General features: G+C 48.1%; 1 protein-coding gene across 1 annotated transcript in view; it reads left to right on the top strand.

Moving 5' to 3' along the window:
- Window positions 1-21,626, top strand: part of LOC148511885 (cilia- and flagella-associated protein 337-like) — a 150,148-nt gene that overhangs the window by 50,583 nt on the left and 77,939 nt on the right. Inside the window, 5 exon segments of the mRNA XM_088482663.1 lie at window positions 617-805; window positions 1,069-1,260; window positions 4,404-4,664; window positions 18,583-18,747; window positions 19,084-19,233. Coding sequence (XP_088338789.1) covers window positions 617-805; window positions 1,069-1,260; window positions 4,404-4,664; window positions 18,583-18,747; window positions 19,084-19,233 — 957 coding nt within the window.

Genomic DNA, 21,626 nt, shown 5'->3' with positions numbered 1-21,626 from the left:
TGCAGCAATAAGGATTGGTTTTTGCCAAAAGTGATTGCCAGTTAAGTGGTTTAAACATGTCCCCGCTAGACATACAGGGCCTGATTCAGACCCATTCGGGTCGATGTTGCCCAAGTGCGCATGCGCACGGCGGCGGCGGCTCCGTCGTGCGCACGCGCGAGACCCGAATAATGACGGCCAAGCCATCGTTATGGGTCTCGCACCAAAGGGGGCGTGCTGTCGATGGTGATTAACAGCACGCCCCCTTTGGTGTGCTTGCCAGGGGCGTGGCTGCCCAGACGGAGGCGTTCCCATGGGAACGCCTACCGTCTGGGGCCGGCCCCACTGACATCACTAGTGATGTCAGTGGGAGTGCTTTTGGCTCTGATAGAGCCAAAAGCACTCCAGGGCTTGCGGCAGACGAGACCCTACCGCATGGGTCTCGTCGCAAGCCCGATGGCCGCTCCAAAAAGTAGGAGGGATGGCCCTGATTCAGAGCGAGCACTCTGTCAGAGCGTCCGGCTCTGAATCAGGGCCACTGTTCTAATGGATCTGCTCAGAAAAGTTGAGTGATATTTATAATACTTTTGATGGTCTCCATAATCAGCGTCTATCCTTGTTCTTCTCTTTACTTTAGGAGTTGAGACAACACAGCAATTTTCTAAGCTATCAATACTTTACTGATGTCCACCCAGAAGCCATCAATAAAATCATGTACGTCCCAGGACAGGACCTCATCATCACATCATCTGACAGCTCACAGACCTCCGTAGTCATCATGGACATCAACAGCAGAGGAAAAGCTTATATGTGGAAGATCAACAAGGTCTGGAGAGATCAGTCAAGCATTGGAGAGAGGGAAGTGGAGAAGTTGTCCAAAGCAACCTATCAGCTTCTATCATTTTAAAGACTAGATAAATGACAGTTAAAAGCTGATTGGTGGCCTTGGGCAACTTCTCCACCTTATTTCTCTCCTATAGGCTTGATACATCTCTCCTATAGACTGTTCTACTTCTGTTCTCCCTGATTGTGTTTGCTAAATGTATGCTCCAGTTACTCATGTAATGGGCATGGTCTCTTCTCTTGTAGGGTGTGCAATGTTTTGACTACTGCAAGACCCTGAACTTGCTTGTTACAGGGGGACTAGATCATAAGGTGAGACTGTGGAATCAATATGTCCCGAGCCGGCCCATTGCCTTGCTCCAGGAGCACACCATGGCTATTCTGGATGTGGCTATATATGAGCCCTTGAAACAGATATTCAGTTACTCCAAGGACTCGGTGAGTGAATAGGCATTGCTAGTGGGAGTACTACCACCTCTGCTGGGAGGCTATACCATGTATGTACAATTTCAATACGAAAATAAAAATGTCTTTGCCAGATGCTTTTATTATAAATAAGTGACTCTGTGAAGTACAAACTAGATATGAGCAAAAGTTTACACAAAATGATTGCATAACGCATTTGGCTGTGACATATTTAACTGGTGAAATTTGGCCTTCAGTGTTTCCAACCCCATCCAGGGCCACTGAGACATCAGAAGCAAAAGTTGAATTCAGACATTGTGTTGATAGAGCTTTGTATCTCTTGTAAATGGCCTGCTCCACTGCAAAACTTGATTCACTTGAGATTTAGCAGCAATTTAGTTCAGTTCTACTACTAATTTTACTATAGCTAATCCCATTTACAGTGTGGCATTACATTTCAGTTCATCAAATAATGAGACTTTAAAATAAAAAGAATATGGGCATGATTCTGAGTCGCACGCAATGCCGATGTTGGCACAAATGGTCGATGATTTTCTACTGTGCATGCGTTTAAGCCACTACAAACCCGCAGAGTGTATGCATCCCATTGTACACAGAGGCGCCATTACGACTGAGACTTATGGTCTCAGAAATGTATTGGAAATGTAATAGGCATTCCTTAGAGGTGGCTACTCAGACACACAGACATGTAACGTCTTATTGGCATATTATGGGAGTGTTGCAGGCATGTCGCAGAAGTGATTGCAAACTCAGATGCTTGTTTACATTGAAGGCCATACTGTGACGGAGAATTTACACCTATAGATGTGTCCTTAAACACCTAGTGTCCGTACGCCATACACAGGGATGCCCTCAGCGGCCCAGAGAGAGAGGGGGCCTGGTGGCAGTGGTGTGGAATGCACCGGGCTGCAGGCATGACAAAGAGTATCGGCTGCGTTTGAAATATGAAGCCGGCCGCGAGCCAATCACAGCTCGTGGAACGGCAGCCAATCAGGAGCTGCCGCTGCCACTCTCTCTCAAGAAATGGCACCGAAAGCAGGTATGCTGACCCTGCCCTGCACCCCTCCCAGTCAGCGTTCCCTGCGCCCCTTCAGTCCTGCTAGCCTTCTAGTCCAGAGAGCCTGCCTGCCCCCCGCAGTCCAGCCAGCCTTCTAGTCCAGCCAGTCTTCCCTACGCCCCTTCTCAGGCAAGCCAGCTTTCCCTGCACCCCCTCCCCCCTAGTCCAACTAGTGAGCATGCCTTCCCTGCCCTGCCCCATTCCAGCCAGTCTTCCCTACGCCCCTTCTCAGGCAAGCCAGCTTTCCCTGCACCCCCTCCCCCCTAGTCCAGCTAGTGAGCATGCCTTCCTTACCCCTTCAGTCCTGCTAGCCTTCTAGTCCAGCCAGCCTGCCTGCCCTGCCTGCCCCCTGCAGTCCAGCCAGCCTTCTAGTCCAGCCTTCCCTGCGCTCAGCCAGCCTGTCTTCCCTCCCCTGCCCCATTCCAGCCAGTCTTCCCTACACCCCATCTCAGGCCAGCCAGCTTTCCCTGCACTCCCTCCCCCCTAGTCCAGCTAGGGAGCATGCCTTCCTTACCCCCCCCTCCCCCCAGTCCTGCCAGCCTTCTCGTCCAGACAGCTGAACTAGTTGATGGTAGCGCCAATAAGCTTATACTGGACCCAAGAGACACATCAATACAAATATAAATATAATAATGTATTTATTGCAATAGAAAAGACAATTCCTTATCATTTCACATAAAACATTCTGCATGCAGAAACAAATATAAAAGCAAATACAAAAGTCACGGTCTTATCCACATGTGTTAGAGGAGCATCAGCTGTATACTCTAAAAATTTGTGGGTTAAAACTCAAATTAGCTCTGTTGTGCAATCAATCCTCTGGAAAAGGTATAAATTAGAATGTGGCATATGCATGTAACATTGTATCACTGCTGCAAACAAAATGTATACAATCATGGTTAATCCTAGTAATTCCTAACTGGGACTCCAATAGCTTTTTTGTGACTTTTTTATGGTCTTTAATGAGCTGCCGCTCCATAAAAAGTTCCATATAGGTGTAAATGTGGTTACATGAGGCTAACAAGGTCTTAATCCTGCCTCTTGTAACCAGGGAGCTGCTGCACGCAGATACTGTAATTCTGCTCCCCTGGTAAGTATAGTCGGCGGTGAAAGCCGGGTCCCGCTGCTGTAGCTGTGACCAAGGAGCTGCTGCACGCAGAAATGTCCACTCATCTGCTAGGTGCGGCCGGCGGTGAATGCCGGGTCCTGACAGCAACTTGGTTCTGGGCTCTGGGATAGGCACCTAGGTAGGTTATATCCAGGGAGCTGGCAGCAGTAACAGAGGGTCTGATTCACTACGGATCGCAATACTGCGTACGTATGCAGTTCAACTGTATTTTCAAGGCACTCCACTGTGATCGCAATGCAAACTCAGCACTACATAAGGACGCCAACTTTACCATAGGCACATCCGTAATACTTAGCAGAAAAGCAAAACCATCGGTACAATCGAGTACCAAGAGACCCATACGCACACTTGCACAAGCCCTGACCTTACTCAGAAATTGCTAACAGCCACACACGCTATGAGACCTCAGGCTGTGTATGGCATCGCAGTGGCTAATTTATGCACGTCCGTGTAACGGCTGTGGTAGATTACAAGTATAAAAACAATCGCACAAGATAGAAATCAGGCGCTTATAAATTCAGTCAATAATGTCAATTAATTACTCTCTTTATTAAGAGCTGCTCCTATAGAGTATATCTGTTATACCCCAGCTTTGAATATTAGTTAAAAGTTATTTTTACATAACAATGAGCGCTTTTGAATTTGACAGAAATGCAATACTTAATAACATGAAACATACATATCTAAAATTCCTTTGCAGAAATATACACAATAACACAAGAAAATACTTTGGTATAGATTGAAATATACTGTACTTTACTATTCAGAAAAAATTAAAAATCCGTTGTGTATAAACCCCAATGGGAGTAGCCACTTTGTATCCTTGTAATAAGTAAAATTATGTAAAAATAGATTACAAGTATATTGCATAGAAATTACACTATATCATATGTAGGTAATACGTCTATTATGTATAAGTGATACCCACTGATCTCTACAGAGGAATTATTGCTTGCGTCCATCATGCAGGTTTTGAAGGTGTGGGACATCTCCTCACACAGATGCCTGCAGACGTTGGTGCTGAAGTTCCCCTGTATACAGCCAGGAAGGACACAAGAACAGGGGAGTTTCCCATTCCTACTGGTGCAGATGCCACCCCATCGCCTGCTTGTATCGTTCTCTGACTACATTGGGATGCTGTGCTTTGCTCATACTGACACCAATGAGGAGACCCTGGCTACACACGACGCGCCACTCTCTGGGGTCCTCTACAACAGTTTCTTTCATCAGGTCAGTGTTACCTGCTTAATTATGGATCCAATACAGGTCCATGTTCTCCTATCACATTGTCCATACAACTGTTTGTATTATGAGGGAACAGCTCTCTAGGGTCCTCTTACACAACAATAGCTGAATATTAATAATAACACCTTTTTATTAAACATCCTTTAAGCTAATGTCAGCCTATATAAGTTAATAGAGCATATTGTGGGGAAATTGGTCAGCTTTAGTTATTTACTGAAATGAAGGAAATGGTATGGTGGCAAAGAAAGAATGTCCCTACGCACTGTATCGCCATCTTGCCCAAATAATCCAACAAAAGGTGTAGATGAGGCCAACTGCTAGCCCATTACCAACAACTCAACACATCCAAACTCCCTTACCAATGACACACAAACAGGGCCACCAGGACTGGTGGTGTCACTGACCCCAATAGGGTAGAATCAACCTAAACCTGTGTACTGGTGGGTAGAGCACCTCAGGACCTACTGTACAGCAACACAGCCACTGTTACCGTTCTTCCCACAAAATGATAATATAGTGCAGAACATTATTATTACACGGCAGGGATAACTTTACTACAAAATGAAAATAGTACAAATGCAAAACAATAGTAAAAATAACTGTGAGTGATTCCATACAGCTAGAATTAAAAGCGGAATGACCAAAAATACAACACTACATTAATTAGCAGCACAAATGGAAAATAATTTAACAAATTAATAAATTCACTACAGGTATAAAATAAACTATTCTTTTACTGGTATAATGTTTTTTTAAGTATAATTTAGTGATAGCATAACACTGTCAAATTATACAATGGAAAAAAAGAAATCCTAAGTAATGTTCTTGTAAAAAGAGTATTACATTTTTTATTTGAATAGTGGTTTTCCAATTGTGTTTCTAATCTACAGTATATGGTGCAACTTTATAACAATTTCACTAAACTGACCAACATTGATGAATAATAGTATGCAGTGGCGTAACTAGGGCAGGGCCCCGGGGCTCATGTCCTGGGCGCCGTGGGACCGGTGGCGTAGGGGGGGTGCCACCGGCCACAGTACAGGCTCACCCTGGTCACTCAGTGTAGTGCAGACCGCAGTGAGATCGGTCCACACTACCAGGGCCGGACTGGGACTAAAAATAGGCCCTGGCATTTAAAGAGCACACTGGCCCAACTCGCGTCAGCATCTGTCTCCTGGCATAGACTCCTCCCCTTACTATTCCTGGCTCCTCCCACTTCTTAGTCTATGCTCTTAAAAATATAATTAATATTAGAACAACATACAAGTACACATCATTCTCTGTATTAAAATACATACAACAGAGCTCATCCTGCAGGGGATTCAAACATCAACAACAACATAATAACATATTGTATCCGTTTTATTATAATAAAGGATGTGTTTAATACAAGGAGATAGATGTATTGCAATCTCTCAACAATATGTAAATGACAGTCAAATAATCCAATATAGCAATGGTTAGTCACTGCATAAATTGATGTTGTCAGTGTCATAAATTTATTAGTTCGCTGGGTAATCAAGGATTATTCCAGATCTTGTGCACAATACATACAATATGTTATTATGTTATTGTTGATCAATTATCATAAAAATGGTCTGGTTATTATCAAGGATTATATCCCATCCTGATTCCCTAGTGAATTCTTGCGTGACTGTTGCTGCTTGAGAGGGTTATTGTATCACTAAACCTCTACATATATTGAGTAGCGGTATGGTTGTATTTAGTTAGGTCTATTGGTAACAATGTTGCTGTTCTTATCCGCTATTGGGTAACATAAATTCAAGCCACCAATCTTTTGTGCCCAATGCGCGGAGTTGTTAATCTCCACTACCCGCTCTTTCCATATGCAGCATACAATTTAAACACATACATTTATTATAATAAAACGGAATAATTAAAGAGGACACACACGGAAGAAAATCAATTTTATTGCACATTTCTGTTTCTATACACAAAATCTGTCTCTTTATTTTTAAACCATTATTTCGCTGAACATTATTCCCTCTTGGGATTAGGAACAATTTAATTTTTTAATGTATATCTAATAAAGTATATGACTTTTAAAGAAATTCAAAACATGTGCGCCGAAACATAGACAAACTATCTCTTTTCTGTTTTGTATAACAAGGTATTTTGTACCATTTGTCTTTTGGCAGCACCCCCTACAATAAATATATATCATTTCCTAAGTATTAAATATGGGGTCATATTACGCAATCAAGAGATGTGTGCGGGTATAAACTTCCCATTAGTAACCAGACAGATTTGACAGATATCTATAGGCGTGTACACAATTAGGTAAAGCTGGCACTACATTGATGTAGGTCACACACAAAGAAAAAGTAAGGCATTTTCCCAATTGACCAAGCCCTAGTTTAGCAGTTGTAGAATATTAGATAGTGTTCACTGTAGAAAATTTTTAGGGCAGGGGTGCTGAACGCAGAGGACCCATCTGCGCACACCAAAGCAGAGCCGTAACTACACATTTTTAAAAAAGAGCATTTGTGCGGCCAACCACAGGCAAAGCAGGGAGATCCAGGTGTGGTGGTCTCGGCGTAACCACATAATAGTACCCCCAATTCAAATTATGCCACACAGTAGTGCCTCTTAGTGACATTATTATTATCCTCTCTTTATAAGTCGCCAAAAGTGTTCCGCAGCACCTTACAATGCACATAAACAAATAAGTGAACAAGAAACCAGTGACTTACAGTACAATACAGGACAAGAATATGCTGCATTAGTGATCATAGGGCCTGATTCAGAGCCGGACGCTCTTTGAGAGTGCTCGCTCTGAATCAGGGCGTCCCTTTTTATTTTTCAAGACAGCCTCCTGGCCGCTCGCATAGCTGTGGGTAACCAAAAAATGGAGCCAAACCAACTGTCTTTCCAAACATAGCTAATCATCACCTGCCAAGACTCGTTGGCAGTAGGTGTGACTCCCCTATTTGAAATTTGGACTGTGCTGCAGCCCCACCTCTGGAGCCGCCAGTGTTCGCAATGGTGATCTGAGGCAGCACAAATGGACGCTGCACTAGGATCTCTCAGGTGCAGAAAGGAGGTGCCAGTGGCGTAACTAGGGTATTTGGAGCCCAGGGCAAGTTTGAAAAGGGAGCCCCCCTCCCATGCGCAAGCTGCAAAAAAATGGGGCGTGTCAACATGACACACCCCTTTATTTTCAAACTGAACATTCCTATCCATATGCACCTTAACCCCAGTAGTACCCCCAGTATGCAGTTGTGGTCCCTCTCATGCAGGCCCATAGTAGTGCCCCTTATACAGTATCCCCAGTAGTGGTCCCTCTTATACAGCCCCCAATTAGTTCCCCTTTCTCAGTACCCCCAGTAGTGGCCCCCGCAAATGCAGTGCCCCACGTAGTGTTCCCCCTTATGCAGTGCCCCCAGTAGCAGTCCCCACAATGCAGTGCGCCCAGTAGCGGTATCCCCTTATGCAGTGCCCTTTTATATAGTGCCCCCAACAGTAGTCCCCCCCATGCAGTTTTCCCAGTAGTGGTCCCCTTATGCAGGCACCCTGTAGTGATCCCCCCTATCTAGTGCCCCCTGTAGTGGTCCCCACAGTGCTCCTAGCAGTAAGCCCCTTATATAGTGCCCCCAGCAGTAGTGTCCCCCCCTCCCATGCAGTGCCCCCAGTAGTGGTCCCCCTGATGCAGGCTCCCAGTAGTAACCCCCCCCCCTATCCAGTGGTCCCTGTAGTGGCCCTTCCTATTATTTCCCCCATTAGTGGTCCCCCGAGTGCAGTGCCTCTAGTAATACTAGGCCCCTTTTAGAATGCCCCCAGTGGTAGTCCCCCCCCCAAGTAGTAGTCCCCAGTTGAGTAGTCCCCAGTAGAGTTGCCCCCCCCAGTAGAGGTCCTCCCAATGGCACCCCCAGTAGATGTCCCCCCCAGTAGATGTCCCCTCCAGTAGTAGCCAACCCCTCCCCCGTTGTGCATATAGGTTTAAAAATAAATAAATAAATATAAAAATATACTTACCTGATTCCACGCTGCTCCTGTCCACGATGCCGCTACCGCCCTCCAGTCCGCCCAGGCTGGCGCGCTCAGCATTATGGGACTGACGTCATGACGTCAGTCCCATTACCCACTGCAGGAGCCGGACGGAAGTCCGGCTCTTGCAGTGGGTGCTGCAGCAGTCAATGAGAGTCTATCTGACTCTCATTGGCTGCTGTTTAACACACGCATCGCCGCCAGCGCTGGCGGCGATGCGTGTGTTATGTACAGCCTGAGCCCGCCTCCTGGTGCTATTGGGCAAGCGCTCAGGGGGAGGGAACGGGCTCAGGCGTGCAGCACAGGACCAGTGCTCAGTGGCGTAACTAGGGTATTTGGAGCCCAGGGCAAGTTTGAAAAGGGAGCCCCCCCCCCATGCGCGCGCGGCAAAAAAATGGACGTGGTCACTTAAAAATGGGGCGTGTCAACATGACACACCCCTTTATTTTCAAACTGAACATTCCTATCCATATGCACCTTAACCCCAGTAGTACCCCCAGTATGCAGTTGTGGTCCCTCTCATGCAGGCCCATAGTAGTGCCCCTTATACAGTATCCCCAGTAGTGGTCCCTCTTATACAGCCCCCAATTAGTTCCCCTTACTCAGTACCCCCAGTAGTGGCCCCCGCAAATGCAGTGCCCCACGTAGTGTTCCCCCTTATGCAGTGCCCCCAGTAGCAGTCCCCACAATGCAGTGCGCCCAGTAGCGGTATCCCCTTATGCAGTGCCCTTTTATATAGTGCCCCCAACAGTAGTCCCCCCCATGCAGTTTTCCCAGTAGTGGTCCCCTTATGCAGGCACCCTGTAGTGATCCCCCGAATCTAGTGCCCCCTGTAGTGGTCCCCGTAGTGCCCCTAGCAGTAAGCCCCTTATATAGTGCCCCCAGCAGTAGTGTCCCCCCCTCCCATGCAGTGCCCCCAGTAGTGGTCCCCCTGATGCAGGCTCCCAGTAGTGACCCCTCCCCCATCCAGTGGTCCCTGTAGTGGCCCTTCCTATTATTACCCCCATTAGTGGTCCCCCGAGTGCAGTGCCTCTAGTAATACTAGGCCCCTTTTAGAATGCCCCCAGTGGTAGTCCCCCCCCCCAAGTAGTAGTCCCCAGTAGAGTAGTCCCCAGTAGAGTAGCCCCCCCCAGTAGAGGTCCTCCCAATGGCACCCCCAGTAGATGTCCCCCCCAGTAGATGTCCCCCCCAGTAGTAGCCAACCCCTCCCCCGTTGTGCATATAGGTTTAAAAATAAATAAATAAATATAAAAATATACTTACCTGATTCCATGCTGCTCCTGTCCGCGATGCCGCTCCCGCCCTCCAGTCCGCCCGGGCTGGCGCGCTCAGCATTATGGGACTGACGTCATGACGTCAGTCCCATTACCCACTGCAGGAGCCGGACGGAAGTCCGGCTCTTGCAGTGGGTGCTGCAGCAGTCAATGAGAGTCTATCTGACTCTCATTGGCTGCTGTTTAACACACGCATCGCCGCCAGCGCTGGCGGCGATGCGTGTGTTATGCACAGCCTGAGCCCGCCTCCTGGCGCTATTGGGCAAGCGCTCAGGGGGAGGGAACGGGCTCAGGCGTGCAGCACAGGACCAGCGCTGGAAGCCTAGCGCCGGTCCTGTGCAAATGTGTAGCGCTGACCGCACTCATTGCGGTCGGCGCTACACTGGCTAACTAGGGTGGGCGGGCCGGTACCGTGGCCGGCGGCACCCCCCCGCGCCGCCGGTCCAACGGCGCCCAGGGCACGAACCCCACTCGCCCTGCCCTAGTTACGCCACTGCCGGCGCTGGAAGCCTAGCGCCGGTCCTGTGCAAATGTGTAGCGCTGACCGCACTCATTGCGGTTGGCGCTACACTGGCTAACTAGGGTGGGCGGGCCAGTACCGTGGCCGGCGGCGCCCCCCCGCGCCGCCGGTCCAACGGCGCCCAGGGCACGAACCCCGCTCGCCCTGCCCTAGTTACGCCACTGGGAGGTGCCCATTACCTACAGACACCTCCTGCTGCATTTCTGGACATTATTGCACAGCTGCTTCCTTGCGGCTATGTAATACCGTCTGACATTACATGCACACGTGTGACTATGACTATCTCTACCAGGCTTCAGTTTTTTATAAGAAAAATCGAACCAGTGAGTGCTGGACTTGCGCTATATATATATATATATACATATATATATATATATATATATATATGTGTGTGTAGCCAAAGGCAAACAGACAGTGGCACTCGTTGCTTTGAAATAAGTTAAGTCTATTGAAATACTTCATATATTAGGGCCTTTATATGAAGTATTTCAATACACTTTGACTTTTTTCAAAGCAACCAGTGCCACTGTTTCCGTTTACCTTTAGGTGCATGTTCGACATTCAACTGTTCCAGCGAGCACCAATACCTAATCTGCAGACTATACTCAATTTTCTGTAGCAGACACAATATTTACTGTCACTTACCTCATAATAGGTTTGTGCAGTGTCCTCTCTCCTCTTCTTAAGGGACAAGCAGCTGTCACACTGGGTCACATAACTGGGGCTACCTGGGAAACGCTGAATCGGAGTCTTCCTGGTGATTGTGCGGTGCTCCTCCTCACTCAGCTCTCCTCCTTCCTTCGTGGAGCGTGGTACACTGCACATACTAAGACTAAGCGCACAGCGTGACGTCATCACGTTGCGCGCATAATTGTGGGGAAAATAGACAGCCGTCAGGGGATATGCAGCTCGGCACAGGAGGCGGAGCTACTAGTCTCAGTCCTCCCGGTCCTGACCAGAAGGGCCACGGCGGAGGCGAAGGTCAATTCAGTGGCCGCACTGTCGCATATAGAGTTGCCAGCTAACAGGCAGATTCCCATTGCCATGGGGCTTGGCTGCGTCATGACGTTAGTACGCTATGACGCGGCCGCTCATTAGGGCAAATTCCTTGCTGAGCATGGCGCAGTCCAGGAGGCTGTACTGCCGGGCCGGGTAAGCCTGCGCTCAACCAAACCGGCCCATCCGGGCATCGGCCCTTCTGGCATTTGCCAGAAGTGCCCGATGGCCAGTCTGGCCCTGCACACTACACAGTTCCATACGCATCGCAGCTGGCGCTGGGTAGTACAGTCGTACTACCCGGCGGCAATGTGTGTGTTTCAGCAGCCAATGAGAGTCAGACAGACTAAGGGGGATCACTACTGGGGGGATCACTACTGGGGGCACCGCATATGGGGGACTATGTAAGGGGCACTGCATAGGGGGGCACAGTATAAGGGTGCACTACTACATGGGGCACTGCTACTGGGGACATTATATAAGGGGCACTACTACAGTGGGCATTGCAAAAGGGGCAGCTGCAATTACGCATGCAGACCCACTGAGAAAATATGCTAATGTTTGCAAACGCAATGCCATCGCAGCCCAACATAAGGACGCCCACTTCTGCTTACTCATATCCGTAATACTTTGCAAGTCTGCGAACCATCGGTAACATCGAGTACACTCGGAGCGTAACATATAATTACAACAGGTCTGACCTTACTCAGAATTTGCTAACCTCTTCGCACGCAGTTAAAGCTCAAGCTGCGTATGCCATCGTAGTGGCTAATTTATGCACGCCCCTGTAATGGCATCCACCCACCCATCAACTCCCCCAAATGGTCACTTCCTGTCAATCACTCTGCGATGGATCTGCGTGTGATCACAGTGGAGCCTTCGCGCACGCACACTGCAATGCATATGCATGCACAGAACACAACAATTGGCCATCTGCATGTGTAATCGCAGTTGCGATCCATAATGAATCAGGCCCTAAATTGCTTCCTAATGCCAGGTAAATACTAGATGATATGTCATCTGATCCGGCGGATCTCAGGGTCATATCGGGCACATCGTCTAGTGTGTCCCCGCTAAGTCACTGAGGATGTGTGCTCCCGCATGCCGTCAGCGACGTCGCCAGGGGCATCTTAAGAGAGGAGGGAGCCCATGTGCACTCTCCATGCCGGGCCCCCTCCTCTCTCCCCAGTGGCTGGCGGCTGGCCAGCCACCATAGCATTAGTAGACTCCGGGCACTAGAGTGTGCCCAGAGTCTACTGCACAAACCGCGGAGGCTATTTTCCGGTGTTCTGAGCAGCGCTGACGCCCGACGCAGGACCACGGACAGGTACGTTTAAAATAATATGGGTGCAGGGTGTGCGGTGCGTGGCCCCCCTAGACCCTGAGCCCATGTGCCCCGCACACACTGCACCCGATATAGATATGCCACTGGACAGAGCCGTAACTAGACTTTTTGGTGCCCTGTGCCAGAAAGAGCATTGGCGCCCCTCTAATTTTTCAAAGGGACATAATGCACCCAAAAAAGGGCCATGGCTTCATGGGGAACAGCCAGGTAAGAGATAGGAGAGACCAGGAGATGCTGGGGATGAAATAAGAGGAAGCTACAAGCAAGAATGATAATAAACAGAAATTTGACAGGCCCAAACAGCGCCCCCTGACCTGTGGTGCCCTGTGCGATGGCACCGGCCGCACTACCCTAGCTACGGCCCTGCCACTGGACGTCGCCCTTCGGACCCAAATGCAGCATGGTGCCCGCTGTTGCTCCCGGCATCGGCAAGTGTGTATGGACTATGCACTTGCCGATGCTGGCTCCCCATTGGGTCCCAGCGCTAACGAGGTCGGTACACACTAGATTCCTTTACACGCATTAATTATTTTACCAAAAGGCTGACTATGTAGTTAATGCCTACAATCAACTGTATATTATAACTTATTAGTTATAAAACATTAGTGACAGTTCTAGAAAAAAACATTAAACTTTGCCCTAATATACAATCACTATGTTGCATCCCCTGGGGGAGATGTATCAAGCCTTGGAGAGAGATAAAGTGGAGAAGTTACCCATGGCGGGATTCATGAAGTATCGCAATTTGCATGAGATGCATCCCGCAACTGATTGCATGCATGCCGGTGTTAATTACGCCGATATGCATGAAAAAAATCACAAAGGACAGCTCTCTCAGTAAGAGCTGTCCTTTGTGAGTGAGGGACTTCCGGGTCTATGACCCAGAAGTCCCTCTGGTGTTCTACTGCACATGCGCAGAGGGACGCACGTGCCATGGGGGTTGCTGGGAGGGATCCCATCATGAATAGAAGCTCATACAAAGATGGCGTTGTCCACTGCATCCAAGCCCTGCAATGTATTGCATTCCGGGGCTCGGTGCATAAGAGAAATGTGGTCAAACCCCCGAAAACTGTATTTTCAGGTATTTGCCTGCATTTCTGACATTGGTGCATCCCACCCCGGGCATTTATCTAGCACAGTATTTGATTTGACTGTTAGAAGCTGATTGGTGACTTTGTACAATACTACACTTTATTCCTCTCCAAGGCTTGATACATCTTCCCCCCAGCCCCAAATGCTGACATACTGTATGTATGAATACTGTATAACCATATACATCACTACTCCTCTGTTATAACATGAGCTGATAATAGTGAATTTCATGCATACTTACCTACCCTTCCAGGGGGAAGAGTAGGCACTTCTCGCCCAACCTGCCCACTTCCCCGCGGTCCATAGGGAGGTGACGGGGCTTAATGATATGATTCTATGGTAATTGGCTTATGTGGCCCCACCCCTATTCAAATGAGCACGATTCATGGCATGTCGTCATACAGGGGGTGGGGCCTAACTATGCAAATAGTCTGCGCCACCCACATGACTGCCCACCTGCATCTCTATCCGGGCTTCTCCCTGAAAGGCGATTTCAAAAGTAGGTAAGTATGATTTCATGGGATGAATACTAGGTTTGTAACCCAGAATCAGTTTCCAAAAATGGGCAATACATAATTTTGAGTCTGGGCCTCATTTGTAGTTAGCAGTATATCATACTTGCTGTCTTCTGAGACCTCCCCTCCAGGATATCCCGGAGAGTAGGTCTAAGTGGTAAGCGCGGGAGGCTTTCATCATTGTGGCCCCGCTCCCCTTGTATGACATAATGCTGCAAACTACGTAGGTGGGGGTAGGGTCATGATGAAGTGATCCCTAAGTTCTCTCTCGGGTGTCAGGGTGCACTCTCCAAATTTCAGGCGTCTGTTGGTAGTTCCATGAAAGTAGGCAAGTACGCAGTACTGATAATACAGCTAAAAGGTGCAACTTTGCACATTGTCAAAACCATCTTACACTGTAGTAGTTCCAAATTTAAAATGTGCGTATAGGGCCCGATTCACTACAGATCGCTGTTGCGATCGCAGCTGCAGTTATGCACGCAGGTCTGCTGCAAAAATATGCTAATGACTGCAATTGCAAAACTGTCGCACAGCCAGCATAAAGACGCCCACTACCGCTTTTGCCTATCCGTAATACCTTGCATATACATTGGCAACATTGAGTAACGTCGGCCCCTCACGCACAGTTACAACAGGTCTGACCTGACTCAGAGATTGCTAACCTTGTCACACGCAGTGAGTACTCAGGCTGTGCCTGCGTTTCTCCGACCACTCTCCCGTCACCACCACCAAACGCTGACCTCCTGTCTATCATTCTATGATGGCTTTGTGTCTCCGTAAGTGATCGCAGTGCGTTCCTAATGCTAACTCACGCACGCGCACTGCGAGGAATGGGTATGATATACCGCCGGCCGCATGGCCGGCGGTTCGATTCCCGTCAGCGGCAGCCCGACAGGAGCAGAGTGCGAAGCAGCGGAAGCCCGACAGCGCTGGAAATCCCGATCGTGGATAGGTAAGTATAGACTAACCTAACCTAACCCCCTAACCCTAACCCTCCTTAGGGGTGCCTAACCCTAACTTCCCCGCAAGTGCCTAACCCTAATCCCCCCTCTAAGTGCCTAACCCTAACCACCCCCTTCCCCGCTGCCTAAACCTAAGTCCCCCGGGGGGGTGCCTAACCCTAAGTCCCCCCTGGGGGTGCCTAACCCTAGCCCTCCCTCCCCCTAGCCTAACCCTAACCCTCCCGGGGGGGGTGCCTAACCCTAAGTCCCCCCCAGGAGCCCTAAACCTAACCCTCCCCCACCGAGGCTGTCCGCTCGCGGCGCCCGGCATCACTACGATCGTGATGCCGGGCGCCGGTCTCCCGGCATCGGGGAAATGCGGGCGTCTACATCTAGACGCCCGGCATTTCGCCCATGCCGGGATAAGACAGTCGGGAAGCCGGCTGCCGGTATTTAGGCAGTCGGCTTCCCGATTGCTTCCCCACTGCGATGCATACGCATGCGCAGTTCGCACCATCGACCAACCTGTGTACGCTCTTACAGTTGCAATCCGTGATGAATCATGCCCATAGATTTAGAGTTGGGAGGGTTGTGTGTCCCATACAAACTTTAATTCACAGTCTAAAACTAAAACTGTCCAGTATTTGTGTGCTACATTTTATGTGGCCCGACTGTGTGGGCCCAAATACAAATATCATGCGGCCCAAACCTCTACCACGATCGGAGCTCAGCTGTTTACTGTATTTAAAACTGTGAACACTGGTCTCTGAAGCTATCAGAGACTAAATAAGTATCTGATCACTTCAGAGGCCAGCGTTCCCAGCGAGTGTGATGAGAGGAGCCTGCGCCTGCTGAATCTAGTTAGATCCAGTCAGCGGCAGTGTCTACGTAGGTGCCCAGCGTGAAGAGAGGTAAGTAGGAGAGAGATAAGTACTGCAGTGGGGCCTGTTCAACACTGAGAGGAGGCACAGCATAAGGGGCACGACTAGGGGCATTACTGGGGGCACAACATAAGGACACTACTGGGGGCACTGCATAATGGCCACTACTGGGGGCACTACATAAGGGGGCATTGCATAAGTGGGTCTTATACTGGGGGCATTGCATAATAGCACAACTACAGTGGCATTGCATAAGGGACTCTAATACAGGAGGCATTCATAATGGGCACTACTACAGGGGGCACAGCATTCGTTTTTATTAATAATAAACCTTTCAAAATTACATATAAGACTTTTTTTTATTGCGGCCTACACACTCTTAAGCTGCGTACACACGTTCAGATAAAGTGAACGATTTAAACGATAACGATAAGGAACTTATCGTTATCGTTGAAATCGTTCACTTTAATGTCCCTGCAAACGACCAAACTTTGGTCGATGCGCGGGTACGAATGGTCGTTATCGACCATCGTCCGTCGCCCAGGCAAACCGGCATACATGGTCGATTTCGACCATGTTAGCCTGTTTACTATAGGGACCTGCGATCGTTAATCGTTAATGCATGTGTTGGATGTTCGATAACGATCATCCAACACATGCAGAACGATCAGATAATGATCGTTATTGTTATCTGATCGTCGCTGTATCTCAACGTGTGTATGCACCTTTAGACCTTGATTATTCGGCCCGGTTGGTATTTTGAGTTTTGACTTTCCTGTTCTAGAAGATAATAGCTAGAATCTGATTGGTTGCTATGGGCAACATCTCCGCTTCTAAAAACTCTCACTTTAGTAAATTTACCCCTTTATGTGTAATTGGATGAAGTGGCCAATATAATATAATATAATATAACAGTGTGTCCAGTACTACTGACAGTGCAGGGGTTAATTGCAGTAATGAGGCCGACACTCATCAGAAACGCTCTATATCTGATGTTCTGCACAGTCTCCTTCATGCGAGTCAGCATTAAAAGATAGAAAAATAAAAACATGTCCCCAGCACGCTACACCGATTCCCGAACTTCTCAGCGCTTTCGTCCAGATTCACCACTATAAAACCCATCAACTGACTTCTCACAACCTCATAAAGCCTGGGCAATTTAACAGCAATTTTGACATGGGAATTTGCATCTCATTGCCGGGAAGCTGGGAGAAAGTGCAATTCATTGCGGCTGATTGAGCATCCGAGTAACAAGAATTAATTATTCAGCTCTCTCAGCCAGAAAGAGAGTTATATCTGCATTGTATGATCCATGATTGTTTAACCTTTGATTGCTAGACAGTCCATTAACTCTCAGAATTCCAGAGTGCTTTATATGGACCTGCTGGAGTTGAAGAAAACTGCTACACATGCTAAGGGAGGGGTGGTACAGGCAGCTGCCAAATATGTCAGGAGAATTGGGGCACAGATTTAGCACTCCTCAATCTATTCTCTATACTCTTTGCATTATTTCTTTTTTTTTGCTGACATATTAATGAAAGTAACATAGGGGCAGATATACTATAGCGGAACTTATCACATAGTGCTCCCGTCATTTGAACACTTCCCTACATTCATACATGCAGGGAAGCAGTAACTGCAGCAAATAACGTGCGCTGTTACCGAAAATACAGCTAATAAACCTTCATACATCTCCCTCCCATAGTGCTATTAAATAAATAGCAGGGAGATGTACTATAGCCGCACTTAGCGTGCCGCCATAGCGCTTCCTGCTTCGCCACTTATCGAGACAAAGGAATAAGCAATAACTTCAAGCTATATTAACATCTTGGCTGTCTGAGTGCGGGAGAGAGAACTCCCCCCTCCAGCGATCCCTGCAAGACCCCAGCGCATCAGACTCATACTGAGGCGCTGTGTCTTACTTCCTGGCCAGCCCCACTGCATATGCGCGAGATCCCGCAAAACATGGTAAGATCTTGTGTGCAGAGGAGACTCTTACAAAGAAGCTGCCAGGTCGCCATAGGAATGTACACATACATCCTATCAATATGTGAAAAAAAACATAAGCCACAAATGTGCACTTATCATTTTTTAATAACTTTTGGAAGATTTTCTGTCGCCATACAATAGTATTATGTTATGTTTTGTCTAGTTATTTCTCAAATGTTGCTGTAACTTTTATACACATGCACGCATGTACGCACACACATACATACACACATTGCTAGGTAAAGAATTAAGATTTACTTAAGATAGCTCAAATCAATTGAATTGCATTTGATGACAAGGTAAGGACATTTTAACCCTGTGGCTCATATACGGTTTGTACAGGTGGTTACAGGGAGTGAGGATTCCAGCGTTGCTGTCTGGGATGTGGAAACTGGTAATAAATCGCTCCTGCTCAATAATGTACATGGACAGGAGGAAATCACATGTATGACATTTGACAACTCCCATAGGAAGCTGATTACAGGTGCCAGGAACGGCACAATTAAGGTACAACATACATGTTAGGAGCAGCAGTCATTCTTAACCACAGGACTTTCCTTTCAGGCTGCCTACATTATGTAATATATATTCTTAATATTATTTCTTTTGTTTTCTGCTGCTTGAAAAATAAGTATATATTCCTTATTCATATTACTAAACTTGTTTATAATCGAAAATCACTCTGTTTATTTTCATAATTCATAAAACAGCATGGATGACAAATTCATATTATTGCTTATGAGCATGCTGCCATTGTATTCAATGTTCCTACACAGCGTTATATAAAACAAAGTCTGTTGTTGTGAGACTATCCCCTGACACCTTATCCTCCTTCTGTCCTAGGTCTGGAATATTCAAAATGGCCACAATCTGCACAGGCTTCAGCCAGTGGAGGAGGCGGAAGTCACCTGTGTTTTATCGCTGAAAGAGAAGACATTGCTCAGCGTTGGTTGGAATAGGAAAATTGTAATTTATGATATGACAAAAACAGAGGCAAGTATCAAGCCATATAAACAAATCTGGTGCAAGTCACTTATCTGACACTAGAGGGGCCAAGTTCACTTGTCATTCCCCTTTACATTTAATTGCTTCATGCCTTAACTGTGATTGGTGTCACCTTTCTTACCCTCATTACTTTTTACATGCTTAGTTTTTGGCAATCTGGAGATAAATATTACCCAGGGGGAAGTGTTAGGCTCAGGTTGAGGGGGGGGGGGGGGGTGTTGTTATGTTTTGGCTGCAGGGAGGGTAAGGTTTAGGCACTAGAGGGGGATGTTATGTTTAAGCACTAGGGAGGGAGGGTTAGATGTAATGTTAGGGGTTAGGTTAGGCTTACTTACCTCTGGGCGTTAGTATTCTACCCTGGTCAGGATGCCTGCGTCAGGATTCTGACTGCCAGGATCCCGAGCGCCGGCATCTCGTACCCAACCCCCTTAGAAGAAAGGTTAATCATCTTTATTGCATTACTTTAACCACTTAACTGGCTAAAGAAAATGTTTTCGAAAAAACCACTTCGAAATTGACAAGTTTTTTTATGATTGAATTGGGTCAAGAACATCTATTTTAAAACTTATCCAACAGGATTTTATATAAAAAACACATGACATTAACATCGATTTTCTAATATCGGTCATTGATATATTGGACCATCGATGTTCGGAACATCACAACTATCAGGAGAGAAGCTGCCAGGTACACACTGGTGGCCTGGAGGGGTGTTAAATTACATTTCACCGCCGGCTGCTCCTCTCTCATAAAGTGCAGACGATTATAATCATTTATGTGTAGAATATGATTTCTAGATTTACATAGAGGGTACTAGTCAGTGGCGTCACAAGGGGGATGCGGGCCGCACCCGGGTGTCACCCGCCGAGGGATGAAACCAAGGTGCAGGCTCCCCCTTAGTGACAGGAGCCAGGTGCTGCACTGTAGCATTAAGTGCAGCACTCGGTTCCTGTCACAGTGAGGGAGCCGGCACTCCGCATCTCCGGCATTCCCCACCACCCCAGCAATAACCTCGGGCCGCTAGGCCACACTCCCGTCCACGATACCAGGTCCCCTTTCGGTGGTGCCACACGCATGCAGGGCCGGATTAACAATGGGGCGGATGGAGCTTCAGCTCCAGGCCCCTCATTAAAATAGGCCCAGCATCTTCTGTTCCGCTGTAGACAGGAATTTTTTTTCCTGCTACAGCAGCCTGCTAGCGGGCATCCAAGACTCTTTCCCCTCAACCGCCAGTCGCAATTCCCCCTCCCACCCCGGGATCAAATACTGGCACAAATTGATTACATAGCGGCGCAGAGAAAGGCTTCTCTAGCCTTCCCTGCACCGCATACACAGAGTCCCGCGCCTTGTGACGTCACGACGTGCGACGTCACTTAAGTTCCACCCTGTCTGCGGTCCGCGGCGGTGCCCAGAAAGAAGCAGTCCGGCCACGTACTATCGGTCATCTGTGAGGTCTGTTCGACGGCCAGGAACTGTCCATCTGAGGTGTCATGCTGGCTGCTGGTGATCGGGGGACACAGAACAGAAGCCTCTTGCTGGCTGCTGCAGTGCTGCTGATAATCCGTTTGCAGGTACTGACAAGATATATGTGTGTGTGTGTGTATGTATATATATATATATATATATATATATATAAAAGTGCGTGTATATATTGTCAGGGGCGTAGAGAGCCACGCCGGGCCCCGGTAAAGGGGGCGTGGCCTAATTTCAGGAGGCGTGGCCACGCCCCCTTGAAAAAAAAAAGATTTTTGCAGATAATTGAGCAATAAGGGCCTGATTCAGACCCGGTCGAAAGTGCTGTGCGCTCGCAACCGTGTCAATGGTGGGCCAGTGCGCATGCGCACGACGGAGCCGGCTCCGTCGTGCGCATGCGCGAGACCCGGATAGCGATGGGCACTCCGTCGCTCCGGGTCTCGCAACAAAGGGGGCGAGCTGTCGATGTTGAGTTACAGCTCGCCCCCTTTGGTCGGCGGGCTGGGGGAGTGGCTGCCCAAACGGAGGCATTCCCATGTGAACGCCTCCGTTTGGGGCGGCCCCACTGACATCACGAGTGATGTCAGTGGGAGAGATTTTGGCTCTGTTAGAGCTGAAATCTCTCTGGGGCTTGCAGCAACGAGACCCTACCACAAGGGTCTCGTCGCAAGCCCGACGGTCGCATTGGTCTTGACCATTGCGACCATCTTCCTGGCCTCTCGCTATAGCTGTGGGTGGTCACCAAGAGCTATGCGAGCGGCCAGGAGGCCGTTCTAAAAAACCAGGCCGGCCCTGATTCAGAGCGAGCGCTCTCTCAGAGCGTCTGGCTCTGAATCAGGGCCTGAGTCCACTTGTGCTTAGTCTATGACCTCTGCTCTTTAAAAGGGTCGCTTCTCTTAAAAGCTTCA

Source organism: Taudactylus pleione, unplaced genomic scaffold (assembly GCF_031769625.1).
Source record: "Taudactylus pleione unplaced genomic scaffold, aTauple2 ptg000290l, whole genome shotgun sequence".
NCBI lineage: Eukaryota > Metazoa > Chordata > Amphibia > Anura > Myobatrachidae > Taudactylus > Taudactylus pleione.
The sequence above is the reverse complement of the archived record's forward strand: the minus strand, read 5'-3'. Positions and strand labels throughout refer to the sequence as shown.